This window comes from Erigeron canadensis, chromosome 3 (genome assembly GCF_010389155.1).
Source record: "Erigeron canadensis isolate Cc75 chromosome 3, C_canadensis_v1, whole genome shotgun sequence".
Lineage (NCBI taxonomy): Eukaryota > Viridiplantae > Streptophyta > Magnoliopsida > Asterales > Asteraceae > Erigeron > Erigeron canadensis.
The window spans coordinates 42364142-42378673 of NC_057763.1; the positions used below are offsets into that span (position 1 = coordinate 42364142).

Genomic DNA, 14532 nt, shown 5'->3' on the forward strand with positions numbered 1-14532 from the left:
ACCTTGCGCCCTGGTGCTTGTATTGCCTCAACCTCTTGCTCGCATCGTCGTCTTTTCTCCTGTAGGTAACCCATGACCCCAGAAATTTCAGTTTGAAGGAGGGTGTCATCTTTGATTTCAGTCAGGATTCGTGTTTTCATCTCATCTTCGATCAGAAGAGGTTGGTGAACATTCTTTTTTGATGATGAATACGCCATTTAGTTAGAAAAAGTGTGTGAGTTTGTAGAAGAATGAAAATTAGAATGGTAATGAAAGTAAATTGTGCTATGGGTTGCTATGGGTTGGTATTTTTGGCCGTTTGATGGAGTAAAAATGTAAATATTTTGAATTCGAACGTTTGAGGGACTGAAAGTATAAATATTTTGAGTTTTGAATGTTGAATGGACGTCTTTTAATTTATCTATAAATAATGGTTTCTTCTCAAACATTTCTTATCAAAACACAAACTTTTATAAATCTGAAATGGCTTTTTTATCAAATGTCACTAACCGAAAACCACAAAGACTGTCAATTAACTGCAGGACAGTATCATGGCTGATATCTTCGGCCACCAATTGTTTAAAGAGAAACTTGTTGCAGTTATGCAAAAATTAAATGCGAATAAGCGATGGTGTCGAGAACAAATCAATTATATACAAACATGATATTACATTGATCTTAAGTGTCATTAATAATATAAAATAAAAAACTCTTGTTAATAACAATTCTATGGACTATATAAAATAGTTACACTATTCGCATTGAATCTTGTTAAAACAAGTTACTATTTTTAAAATACATTTCATGAACCTGTTGGATATTCTATTTTTAAAATACCTTTCATGAACCCTTCAAATATTCTATTTTTAAAATACCTTTCATGAACCTATTGACTACTCAATATATTTTTAATGAAGTTATTTTATAACATATACTCCTTAATTCTTGAAATAATGATATTACTATTTTACATGAGTAATCTACACTAAACCGTCGTCATCACACCGTTGTTATCACCATTATCGCTGCATTGCTCGGATATCCATCTGTTGTAAGTTAATGATATGTCCTAATAAGCATTTATTTGTATTAATAAGCATTGCCATTAGGGTGGGTGATAATATAGTGGTTAAGGAGATTTTCACTTTGTGGTTTCTTCCTGGGGTCATGGGTTCAAATCTTGCCACGTGTAAATGTGGTTAGGAGACCTTAGCAGTGTTATACTCATCTACACATGGGATAGCTAACCCTTTAGGATATTGTCAAGATTTAAACTCGGCGTGGGCGCATCAAAAGTTGAGGGTGTTAGCTATTTATTCGCTCTGCCTTTTTTTAAAAAAAATTTTAAAAAAAATTGTTAAATGAAAGACATCACTTAACATGCATAAAAAAAATTATACTTTTTTATATTAAAAGCTCACCCTAAACTTTTATGATACATATATATAATTATTTAATAAACCCTAATGAAATTCCTTGTGGTTTTGTTTAGTAAAATCTATTTACCAATAAACTAAAACAGGATTGAGGTGTTTTTGACACGACACGTGACGTAATCCTTGATCAACATGTGTCCTTTTAATTTATTTATTAAATTAGCTTTTTTAATTGTATATAGATTCAAATTTTTTTTATTAGACTTAGGATTAAAATTAAAGTCTAACTCTTGGCTTATAGATATAAAACTAATGATAACTTTATTTGATTGATCGTTTTCTTATTAATAAAATTGTGTCTTTCACTTTCTCAATTGTTCAACTCTTATTACTTATATTACTTACAATAAGTTATTAACATGACTTCAAAAATTTGAATTTACGATCAGAATCACAAGGCTATTTGTCGTCATCAACTATGCTTACAAGTTTCGATTTTGATGTGATCGTAAAAATTTTAGGTAAATCCAAAACTTTAACTAAAGTTATATTATATTTATCATTACCGTTTATTATAATTTAGCTTCAATCATCGATTTACTTTAACCAAAATTTATTTCATACCTACGGATCGAGGCATATTTGATTTGTTTATGACACAATCTATATAGTTACCGTACATCGTTCGGGTATTAGGACTAGTATATATATATATAAAAAAAAAATTAAAATTAAAAATTAGATATAAATTATATTAATGGATCATTATGTATGAGGGTATGACCCATCGATTGAGGCCCGACTTACGGAACATTGTCCCCCGACTTACACCGACCCACCCACCTACGGAATGAATAAATATCTCTCATGGCATCATTCATTAAAGTTGTTCAAAAGCATATTCTTGTGCGTGAAAAACAATCCTAGCTAGCTTTACTTATATCTATACTTTTGTAAAACTGGTGTGCGTTGATATTGTTTGAAATGGCGGGTTTGATAGATAAGGCTAAGCAATTCGTTTCGGATGCAGTGGCGAGTATGGAGAAGCCTGAGGCGACTGTCAAAGACGTGGATCTTAAAAGTGTATGCCTTAGCAACGTCACTTACAACGCTAAAGTCAACGTTACCAATCCGTACAGTGTTTCAATTCCTATCTGTGAGATCCGTTACGTTCTCAAAAGCTTTGGCAGGTTTGTTTCTTCTACTTCTAATTATGTTTGAAATGTTTTTTTTTTTTTTTTTTTTTTTTTTTTTTTTTGTGTGTGTGGAACATATACTTATACTTATGTGTTTGATAGATCAGATGTCTTTCTCATTATAAGTCATAAGTTAGAGTTAGCAAATAAGTTTTTGATTTTCATTAAACCATTTTAATGAATGTGTAAGACATATTGTTTTCTTTAATCTTTATTTACAGAGCATCAAGTATATATATATATTATATATATATATATAAATGATAATCAACCTAACCCATATGTTTAAAAGTTAATTTAAAGCTTTAAGAATTTAATATGTGTATTTCATTAATTTTCTTTTTTAATCTTGCTCTCTAATTTTTTTACATGTCATCATCCTATAGTTAGATTATTAATAGGCATATAAATTATATTGATTTATCATTATCTAAATCGTTAGGGGATTCAAGTTTCAAGACATTGATTAATTACTGATATAAGATTACACGATGGATCGAAGGGTTGAGATATGAGATTCGGTTAAATCTTATCTAGTTTTGAAAATGATTGATGTTGACAATGATATGATATTATCATCTATTTTATTTACAATAAGATATTCTTCAAAAAGTTTGTGCAAAGTAAACCTGACATCTACATATAATTTTATAGGAAGCAAAAGCAACTGTTCAGGTTTTGAGCCCCAATACCTCGACGATATATTAGGGAGATTAAAATGTAGGCAGACCTTACTTTTACCTAAGTAGAGAGGGTGTTTTCAGTTTCTACCTAAAATGGTAGAAAAGGCCCTCCAACCTTTGCATGAGATGAGGATCGAACCCATGACCTTTGTCTCCAGAGACAAGGGTGTTTACCACTGATCGAACCATACTGCTTATCTACGTAATTTTATAGGGGTAACATACATACATGCTTCTCCTATATTAAACATTAAATTATGTGATTGAAATCAATGTTTAAATTTTTAAAAGATGGTAAAGAGTAAACATTAAATTATGTGATTGAAATCAATGTTTAAATTTTTAAAAGATGGTAAAGAGTAAGCATCTATGATACATGTGACTGGAAGCGTATTCATTTTCCCTAATTTTATTTGAGATCTCGCTAGTCATGACAAATCTTTCGCTTTTTAAAAATTCCAATTACTTTTTTTTTTTTTTATTTTATAAATAAGGTTGGAAAATCGGCCGTAGGATATTTTCCTAACGCGTGAGTGCGTGACACCACAACAATCTGATCTTTGAACTTTTCCTTTTTATCACCCAAACTACATGAATATTTTGACCATCACCTACCATTTGTACTGCTTTACAAATCATCACTTCATTTCCGCATTAAACATTTTTACCTACACCCATTCACATTGAAACTTCAGCTTCTTTTTGATTGAAACTAGTAAAATTTGACCCCGCGTTGCGGGGTCCGAAAAAGATTTTAAAACTTTCGTACAAAAGGTAAAAAAATTAAGTTATACAACAAAAAGTAAAAAGGTTAAAAGTTTCGTGACAGGAATGAAAAAAACTTGACGAAAGGTAAAAAAATAAAAGTTATTTGGTGAAAAGTAAATAACGAAACTTTCGTGGCAAAATTAGAAAAATAAAAGTATAAAAAGTAAAATAAAACAAAATTTTCGTGCGAAAAGTAAAGAAAGCGAAAGTGACGTGGCTAAAGTAAAAAGGCAGAAACTTTAGTAAATTTATGTGGTAAGAAGTAAAAAGAATGAAACTTTCTTGGCAAAAGTTAGAAAAGGTAAAGTTAAAAAACTAAATAGAACAAAATTTTCGTGGCAAAAGTAAAAAAAATAAAGGTTTGTGACAAAAAAGTAAAAAGGTTAAAAGTTTCGTGTAGTTGACAAAAGTTAAAGAAACAAAAGTTATGTGGTGAAAAGTAAGATAATGAAATTTGCGTGACAAAAGTTAGAAAAATAAAAGTATAAAGTGTAAATGAAACGAAACTTTCGCGCTAAAAGTAAACGAAACAAAAGCGATGAGGCAAAAAATAAAAGTTCTTGCGGAAACTTTAGTAAATTTATGTGGTAAAAAGTAAAGATAATGAAACTTTCGTGGCAAAAGTTAGAAATATGAAAGTTTAAAACTAAATAAAACAAAACTTTTGTACAAAAAGTTAAAAAATTAAAGTTATATGACAAAAAGTAAAAAACGAATTTAAAAAAAAAAATAAGGAAGCAGGCTGGCAGACTGCTGCGCAGCTACCTGCCAGCCTGATTCACTGTTCATCCATGTTACTGTTTATTATGCCTTCTCCAATAATAAAGGTATATAATACAATTATAAAAAAGTAGGAAAATGATAGGTACTACAACATTGGGAAAAATAATCTACTTTGCCCCTGAAATTTATAAAATATACATATTAAGTCCTCGGTATGTGAGAGTATAATACCTATGTTAGGTACTATACACATTACTTATGCTTTCCCCTTAAAAAAATTGGAGAAATTTATAAAAAAAAACTAAGAACCAGATTAAAAAAAATAAAAACCTTTTAACTGAAAAGTGAAAATTTGATGTGAACCCGTTCATTTTGAAACGTTATGCCAGCTTTTAAGGTGGAACTCTAATGGTTTCATTCCAGAAATGACACCAAAGAGGCCGTTTGGGATGGTCTTAGGGGCAATACTTTATATATTGAAGAGAAAAATAATAATACTTTTGGTGACATATAACCATTGTTATCTCATATTCTCAACTTTAATGATCTTAAAGTTAAAGAGATTGAAATTAGTCGATAGGTCATCTTTTAATCTAGTTTCAATAGAAATGAGACAATAATTATGTATCGTTGTTCTAACCATTCACGCGGTCATGAGTATTGTAAAAAGGGATTTTATAATGGTACCATGAAAGTTTATTGATATACCACATATATGCATTATGTATTTGTACTAACTTTATCAAACTAAATGATACCAACATCAAGTTATCAACTCTCATTGTAAAACCAACTATAAGATACACTTTTCGATTGAGTTTTATGTTTAGAAATGTGTTTCGAGTATCTATCAAACGAGGCCAAATTTTTACGTTTTTAGTTGTATTTCTAATACTTTAGTATATGTTGAGGCTCTATGCTTATTGACTAATGTTCTGTTAATTTGCGTTAGTGTGATTGCAACCGGCACAGTCCCTGATCCTGGGTCACTAAAAGGAGACGGTGATACCTTACTAGATGTCGAGATCAAGGTTCCACACAGCGTGTTGGTAAGCTTGGTGAAGGACATTGCTAGAGATTGGGACATCGATTACGACCTTCAGGTCAACCTTGTTGTTGATCTCCCACTCCTTGGCGAGTTTACTATTCCAGTTAATAACAAGGGTGAGGTCAAGCTCCCTTCACTTAGTGACTATTTCACTAAATAGGTGTGCGTAGTGGAATTAAAAGTAAGATCGATGATCTGATTGATCACATATATACATGATTAAAAGTACTTCACAATACTTGATTTTGATGGGATAATATGTACTAATACAATTCCTGTATTTCTTGTCACACATCTATTTTTTCCATACTTAATTTTTCCCCTCTTGCTTTGTTATAGTCTCATATGTGTACCAAACTGGCCAGGAGTTAAGTTTCCTGACCAGAGGTTCTAGATCAAATCATGTTTTAGGTAAATATCATGAGGGTGGCCAAGGATATGGCTAGAACCGGCCACTGAGAAAACAAAACCTGGTTAGACGGTTGTATCTATGTGAAAAATTAACTACTCTATCTACAGATAACCCGAACAAGATAACTCTCCTCCCCTTACCCGTTTATGTCTCGAATTTGATTAGTTTATATTATTATGCGTTGATAGTTTTTATATATGTGACGTCAACATATATAGAATCCAATTCAAAAATCTACCAATGATCTGGGGTGTCTAGATGCGTGTTTTAAAGCGACTAATGCAAGCTTGTGAACCGATAATGTTAATAATCAAATTTTGTGTTTAGTCTTTCGAACTCTCCTTAACTTTTTTACTTACTAACGGATTCTATAGCTCGTGAGCCGAGCTGCAAGTTTGGTTTACAGATAATTATTGGAATGATGAATTGTAATTTAAAAGAATGAAACTTGATGGAGTGTTTTTATATTTTTGAAGATTCAAATGACAAACTAATAAAATTCCTTACTCCATCCAATTTCATTTCATCCTCTCAAAATAAACTTTTTGAATGACACCATGACGGCCAATTTCACTTAGGTGGGTTGGGTCATGAGGTTTTGCTTTAGAGTCGTCCTTAAGTGGAAGTTTGGGATTGAACTTTCAGGTGTGCATTACGGTGAATTACCGATATGAAAACTAATTAATAGTATTTGTTTATAAAAAAAATAAAAAAAAATGATTAAACTATGGATGTAACTTACAATTTACAAACATATTTGAATATATACATGATAAATACTCTATTCAAGCTAGCTATCAGGTAAACAAATCAATGAGTGATGGGAGCTTAATCACACCTATGTGAGTTATGGGTATGCCGATGTTACCAATTAGGGGGATTTCAACAACCAAGTTTAGCTGAAGTTCGTAATCAATGTCCCAATCAACGGCAATGTCCTCCACCAAGCCTATCAATGCGCTATAAGGCACCTTGATCTCAACATCTAGTAAAGTGTCACCGTTTCCCTTAATTGATCCCGGGTCAAGGATTTTACCTGATGCAATCACACTATCTCGAAAACAATAAACCATGAATCAGTCAAAAGATAATATATATATGTTTGGATAACTTTTATATGTTTGCCTTTTTTTTCTTGAAAGGTTTTATTTGTTAGATTTTTTTTTTAAAAAAAGTGTAATATGTTTGCTAAGATGTTTGTTTTATTGTACTTCTAAATAAACATATAAAAATCAGTCACTCCACCATGTTGGTATGTTGGCAGGGTGATGGATCAATGACTCAAAGTGGTATTGGCCCTAGTGACTTTCTTTAACTGGAAATTATGTGGTATTGTAAAGTATTTGGGCCGATAAACATAACGAGTCCCTAACTCCCTCCCTCCCTGATACTGCCATTGTGGAATTAATGTGTTTACGGCCCGTCTGGCCGATTTGTTTCATGGGCCATGGCCCATGGCATGGTGCCATGGTGCATAAAATTAAATAATGATTGTCAACACGCAACAAAATATATGTATAAACCTCCTATTTGGACCAAACCAAATTTCTCGAAAGGAATATGGTACGACTTTAGAGATCCCACTTCCTAAGTAATAATCTTAGGTTAGGTAGAGAGGTCAACTACATATTACACAAATTGATAATTTTGGAAATCCAAAAATCTAGATATATAATCCATATATTGTCAAAGTTAGCATCCCCCATTCAACCTATGAAAAAATCAAATGCTGACGTTTTATCTGCAATATTAAAACAATATGTATAACGTAGATTAACGTAAACATATGAACTTCCTCAGAATTAGCAGAAAAATCAAATGTACATTGATTCAAAATCCTATTTAGCCACGTTGACGAATCATTGAATGTACGTAAAACTTTTAATTTAGTCGACTTCAATATATAGCTACATATGCATATATATGCGCATTCAGATCGAGTGAAACTAAGATAAACCAATTAATCAAAGTAAGACAGTTAAAATGATAGATAGAAAGCAGTGCGAATTAACCTGCCCGAACTTTTAAGTACATAAGTGGATTCCCCGATTGGAACAGGCGTGATGTAAGGATTTGAAACGTTGACTTTCGCGGTGTAGGAGACGGAATCAAGGTTGATACCTTTCAGATTGACATTTATCACAGTGGCCTTAGGCTTCTCCATGTTGGCCACCGTATCTGAAACAAATTGTTCCACCTTGTCGATCAAACCGGCCATATCGATATATCAATATACGATTTTAGAAAGCACAAAGGTTGATTTGTAGGTGAAAATGTATGTATCGGGTATAGTTTCACGAATATTTCATAAGATTTACTCGTAAAATTTATAGTGGGCGGAAAGTGTTGTTTTGTTTACTTTATTAATAACTATTCCATTGGTACACAAAAATATACTCTTTATTTTTTATGGGGTCTATAGTTTTATTATTAAACAAAGTTTATAAAAGGAGGTATTAGAAATAACCGGGAAACCTCACCCACTCCGAAAAGTAATTTATGAGTCTGAATTAATAATCCAAAGGTCCAAGAAGACGTTCCCTTTCTTGAAATAAGCCATCATTCGAGATTTCAGCCATATCAAGAAGCAAATGTATGGACATTCACTCATTCAGGGCTAGTTTTGGCTTCCATTGAGCAAAATAATTAACTTGTGATGTGAGTAAATAATTGAATTCAGTATTTTTAAGGTAAAAATTGACATTAATATGGGAAGAAATTATTTTACGAATTAATTAGCGATGCAGTTTATTTCCCGTTTGCTAAAAATACTCCAAAATTTGTATGTGGGATGGAAATCAATAATAGTTCAAATCCAAAAAAAAGTTATGGGTTTCTTGATGGAAATCAATAATAGTTCAAATAAAAAAAAAAGGATTTGTTTTATTTTACCAATTAACTTGTAATAGTTGCGGTTTCTTGATGGTGGTTTAGGTACATGTTTTGTTTAAAGTTATGGGTTCTATCCTCATCCCTTGCAAGGCCTACATCTTAACCTCCCCCATACACCGTTGAGGTATTGGGACCCAAAACCCGTGGAAAACGTCATTGGGCGTTACTTACTTACTTTTTTTTTTTAAAGTTACAATAGTTGCTTTAAAAAACACGTCCAAACACTCTAGACCCCTAGTAGATTTTGGAATTTGGATATTGTGTATGTTGACGTTATATATATAAATCATCAATGCATAACCAAACACCATAAGCTAATCATATACGAGACATATAAAAGCTTATGGAGGAGAATTATCTTGTTTGGGTTATCCATAGTTATATAGCAAGCCATTTTTTTTACTCGGATGTAACAGCCTAACTAGTTCTACTTTTGTTTTCCCCGTGGCTGGTTCAAGCCATTATCAAGGCTGCCCCAAAAAAAGAAATATTGTTTAAGACATGATGTAAACCTGAAAACGCTTTATCACTAGACTAGTTGGTGATGCTTGAATTCTATTCTAGACATATATATATGAAAGAGAATAAGGACAAAACAAGAGGGAAAATTAAATATAGGACAAATACATAGTACATATTATCCCTTCAAAATCAAGTATTATGAAGTACTTGAAAGGTGTATATACATACATGATACATGTGATCGATCAATCGGATCACTACTCGATCTTATTTTCATTTCCAATAGTCGCTAAGTGAAGGGAGCTTGACCTCACCCTTGTTATTAATTGGGATGGTAAACTCGCCAATGAGTGGGAGATCAACAACAAGGTCGACTTGAAGGTCGTAATCGATGTCCCAATCTCTAGTAATATCCTTCACTAAGCTTACCAAGACACTGTGTGGAACCTTCATCTCGACATCTAGCAAGGTATCATCGTTCCCTTTTAGTGAACCAGGGTCAGGGAGTGTGCCGGTTGCAATCTCGCTAATAATACAAATTAATGTTAGTCGATCATTATTAAGCATAGAGAGCCTCCACATATGACTTATGAGGCATACATGTCAAAAACATTTCAAACATAAGAAATAATATGTGATGGCAAATTAAATAGATAACAAATTAACAAACCTGCCGTTGCTTTTGAGAATGTAACGGATCTCACAGATAGGAATAGAAACACCACAAGGATTTGTAACGATGATCTTAGCGTTGTATGTGACGTGGCCAAGGCTTACACCTTTAAGATCCACGTCTTTCACACTCGCCTCAGGCTTCTCCATACCCGTCACTGCACCCGAAACCATGTGTTTAGCCTTGTCAATTAAACTCGACATGTCGATTATGACTTTTGGTATCAATATATATATATGAATGATATGATGATTGTCAACACCAGTTTTACAAAAGTTTAAGGCTAGAGATAGCTAGGATTGTTTTGCACTTGGAAGATCGAAATATGGTTTTGTACAAATCTAGTGAATGATAGCATGAGATATTTATAGGTGCGAGTGGGGGGGCAATGTTCCGTGGGTCGGGCCTCCATTGATGGGTCCTACACTTGACTCATACATAGACTGTATGCATGACACCTATAGATTGGGATCAAAAATGCTCAGAGATGATTATCGACATGTTTGTTTTCTATTTATTATTACGCGTATATCGTTATTTTGGAATGCTTACCGACATGTAAGTTCTTAATTTGTGTTTTTCCAAATCATTGTACAATTTTGGCTTTCCATATAATATGGACGCATTTGGTTCACATAATATTTTTTTGAAAGAAATGTAATTTTTAAAAAAATTAGAATCTGAAGGAATTAAAATTTGACAAAATATCTTGATTATTTGAGATTTCAAGTGACGGAAGGAATGAAATTTCTAACTCCATCCCCAAGGAATGGAGATTTCATAAAACGATGGAATGTTTACATTCCTACGGAATGAGATTCCTCCTTATTTGAATAACCAAACGTACTAAGTAATGGAATTCAATTCTAACTTCATCAGATTCCATTAAATTTTGTGAAACAAACGCTAGCTAAGTGTTTTTATAATTAGGGTAAGGGGAGTACCTCCCCCATCCTTCCCGTTTTTTTTTATTTGCATGAAATACCTTACCACCCCTCCTCACATCTTCCCACTCAAATAAAGACAAAAAACAAAAAAGATAAGAAAAAATAATAGAAGGCGGTGAGTAACCCGAGCACCGCTCTCCCCACCTATTAGGTACTGGTGGAGCGGAATGGTGTTACACTCGGTGACCGAGCATATCGGTTTGGTTACCGTTGTACTCCGCCCGCCCTTATAATTTCAAACGTTATAAAATTTTAATAATTTTAACATCGATTTTTTTTCCAATAAAGTTATAGACAAAAATGGTGCATAATCTGTAAATTAGATGGTACATAATGTGTAAATCCTATTTTGTTAGGCAAATGGAGTGGGGGGTTCACATAAAGGCATAACCTTCCAAACTTATAGTATAATGATTGTGAAGTCTAAAAAAGAGAGTGGTCTTTTCTCTTCAACATTATGTTTTTGAGTTTTATTATGGAATGAAAAGAAAAGAAAACAAATGATTACAAAATCAATTGTGTTATTGAGTTTAATTTAAGGATGAAAAGGAAATGAAATGAAAAGAAGTGTAATGATTTTTTAGTTGATTTTGGTTAAAAAAATTTCTCCCCATAAATGGGATGATTTTAGAGGAAGATAATATAACTTTCAATCATTCCCATTCTTTTATAACCCAAACTCAAGAAGACAGTAGAAATGAAGAGTTTCCCAAAACCCCAAATTAAATATATTTGAAAACTAAAATTAAAAAAAAAAAAGAAAGTAAAAGGACCATTGGTGAAGGTGAAAAAGCCGTTAGAGTGTGTATGGTCAAAGGAGTAGTGGGCATTTAAAATAGGACGGGGATAAATTTTTGTTTGGTCCATAACTACCCTGAGGAAATGTAATGGGTGTTGGGGGCATTACGCTCATTTTTTGACGTCCCTTGGAGTGCTAACGCCGCACTCCATGTAGCATAATGTCTCTAAATTGTATGCTTTTACTTTTGCATTTTTCTAATATGAGTTGTTTGTTGAGAAATCTATGGTGAAGTGGAGGATAGTTTTAAGTATCTTGAAATGTAACAAACTTTGAACGAATCTCTATAGTAAGAAATAACTAAGGTTGTGTGTATTGTATGTAAACAACTTTAAAAAACGTTTATTGTATGTAAGAAAACATACGTGACAACCATATAGAGGTGCCACTTGTCTGATTTTAATTGGTTGAATACATTTTCTTACATACAATAAACATTATTTTCGAGTTGTTTACATCAAATACACACAACTTTAGTTATTCTTTACTATAGACATTCATTCAAAGTTTGTTATATTCCAAGATACCTATCTTTTTAAAAAAGTGTTATTGTGGATGATGACATGAAAAGTGTCCATTTATGGAGAGATTCTTTAATATTGGTAAATTATCACTAGTAGGATACCTACCAATTACGGTTTTAATTTTCAACCATATTAAATGTTCTATGGTGGTTACCAAGGATATCAAAAGATAGAAAGGAGAAAACATTATCGAATTAATTTGACAAATTGGTTGTGAACATACAACTAACTTTTGAGAATAAATAGTTAAAGAAAACTGATTTCTTGAATTTTCTCATAACACAAATTAAAAATAACAAACAAATCGAGAACAAGTTAAAAATTAACTATAAGCCAATAGAATTTGTGATCCATAGATAAGGTGTTTGACTTTTAAGGTATTTTATCAGGGTTCGAATATCACATTGTACATCTTAAAAATTCGTGTGATTTAACTGTTAGAGTTTGCCGTTAAAAAAAACCAAAAAATAAGTTATCAAAAAAGCAACAATTTATATACAAAAAATATTAAAAATATCAACAAAATTTATTTATTTTTATTTTATAATTTATCTTAGTAAATCATCTAATTCACATATGTATCAAACGTAATGACAAAACAAAGTAAACATAAAGTCATAAACAAAAGGAACAAGAAAAAATAAATAAAATAATATACTCAATGGGTTGGAGCGTTGAAGATTTTCAAAAGATTGTTCTTAAAAAAATGGATCGATCCATCTAACCCATATCATTACACTTTGAATTTCTCTTCTATTTCTATCTCTATCTGTGTCTATATCATCAAAATTAAATGTACGCATATATATACCGCCATTAATGCAAACACCTCATCAATTCACCCACCTACTTCTTCTAAAACCCTAATCTCTCCACCTCCATCAACCCATTTTCCAAATGGACATCCATCTCACCAACCACCTCAATGTCCACCCCACCCTTACCCCCATCCCCCACTCATTACTACCTAACTAACATCGGTCTCGGCTACGCCATCGCCATCGCTTTCGGCTTTTTAGTTCTCTTATCCTCTCTCCTTCTCGCTTCCTATATCTGTTTCCGTCACCGTCAACGTTTCAATAACCGTCATCATCATCATCATCATCATCATAACGATAACGGCGGCGTTATTCTGCCTAGTATAATATTTGTTGATGAAACTAATGAAAATGATGATCAACAAAACGTCGTCGTCGGGCTTGATCAAGCGGTTATTAATTCTTACCCAAAGTTTCCGTACCATAAAAATGATATGGTGATGGTTATTGATTCAGTTTGTGCTATCTGTTTGTGTGAGTATAAAGAAGCTGAAATGATGAGGATGTTACCTGATTGTAAACATTGCTTTCATTTGCCCTGTGTTGATGCTTGGTTGAAATTAAACGCCACGTGTCCTGTTTGCCGGAGCTCTCCACTTCCAACGCCGTTGTCTACTCCGTTGGCGGAGGTTGTTCCTCTTTCTCAGTACTCTGATGGCCGTCGTCGTCGGTGATTGGAGAATTATGGAAGTGACCGGAGGTGATTTGATGATCGGAGTTTTTTTTTCAGATCTAGGGTTTTGTGATTGTTTAGTGAATTGATGATGGTAGTGATATTAGATAATTATGTGATTTTTTTGATTTTGATTAGTGAATTTTATGATTGTTATTGTTACATTTTCGAGCTATCGATTTGATTTATATATCTTTGTTTTATAATGGATTAGTTTGTGGTTGAAATGTGTTGGTTGACGATATTGGATGTGAATTTGTTCATGACATACCTCTTGTGATTTTAATGAAGGAATTGTATCTACAAAACGGATTTTGCGTATTCCAAATTGCATATTTTTGGCTAAGATTAAAGAACAGATGATCACTTTTTACTACATGCTAAATACTACTATTACTTATCTGTATTTTGTAAAGGTGGTAATCAAATAATCTCTGCATTTTTAAACATCCTTGTAAGTTTGAAAAGGTCAAGCTTGTGATTTTTTGGATCATGCTGGTTGACCAACCTTTTGGATTTGTTGGTCAAAAGGAGGTCATCTACTCATCTGGTACTACTT

The 14532-nt window shown here is 32.6% G+C and overlaps 4 protein-coding genes across 4 annotated transcripts; 2 read left to right on the forward strand and 2 right to left on the reverse strand.

The window, feature by feature from the left end:
- Positions 1–2222: 2222 nt before the first annotated feature.
- LOC122592898 (desiccation protectant protein Lea14 homolog) lies at positions 2223–6082 on the forward strand. The gene is made up of 2 exons (XM_043765223.1): positions 2223–2545; positions 5678–6082. Exons 1-2 carry the CDS (start codon positions 2340–2342, stop codon positions 5931–5933), a joined length of 462 nt encoding a protein of 153 aa, XP_043621158.1. The 5' UTR covers positions 2223–2339; the 3' UTR covers positions 5934–6082.
- Positions 6083–6982: 900 nt separating this feature from the next.
- Positions 6983–8403, reverse strand: LOC122590622 (desiccation protectant protein Lea14 homolog). Its single transcript, XM_043762805.1, has 2 exons — positions 8198–8403; positions 6983–7235 (listed from the first exon to the last, which is right to left on the reverse strand). The coding sequence occupies exons 1-2, from the start codon at positions 8401–8403 to the stop codon at positions 6983–6985; spliced, it is 459 nt and encodes a 152-aa protein (XP_043618740.1).
- Positions 8404–9662: 1259 nt separating this feature from the next.
- On the reverse strand, positions 9663–10534 carry LOC122593649 (desiccation protectant protein Lea14 homolog). Its single transcript, XM_043766079.1, has 2 exons — positions 10210–10534; positions 9663–10065 (listed from the first exon to the last, which is right to left on the reverse strand). The coding sequence occupies exons 1-2, from the start codon at positions 10413–10415 to the stop codon at positions 9813–9815; spliced, it is 459 nt and encodes a 152-aa protein (XP_043622014.1). The 5' UTR covers positions 10416–10534; the 3' UTR covers positions 9663–9812.
- A 2686-nt stretch (positions 10535–13220) lies between these two features.
- Positions 13221–14179, forward strand: LOC122592663 (RING-H2 finger protein ATL67-like). The gene has a single exon (XM_043764946.1). The coding sequence runs from the start codon at positions 13408–13410 to the stop codon at positions 13972–13974; it is 567 nt and encodes a 188-aa protein (XP_043620881.1). The 5' UTR covers positions 13221–13407; the 3' UTR covers positions 13975–14179.
- The last annotated feature ends 353 nt before the right edge of the window (positions 14180–14532 follow it).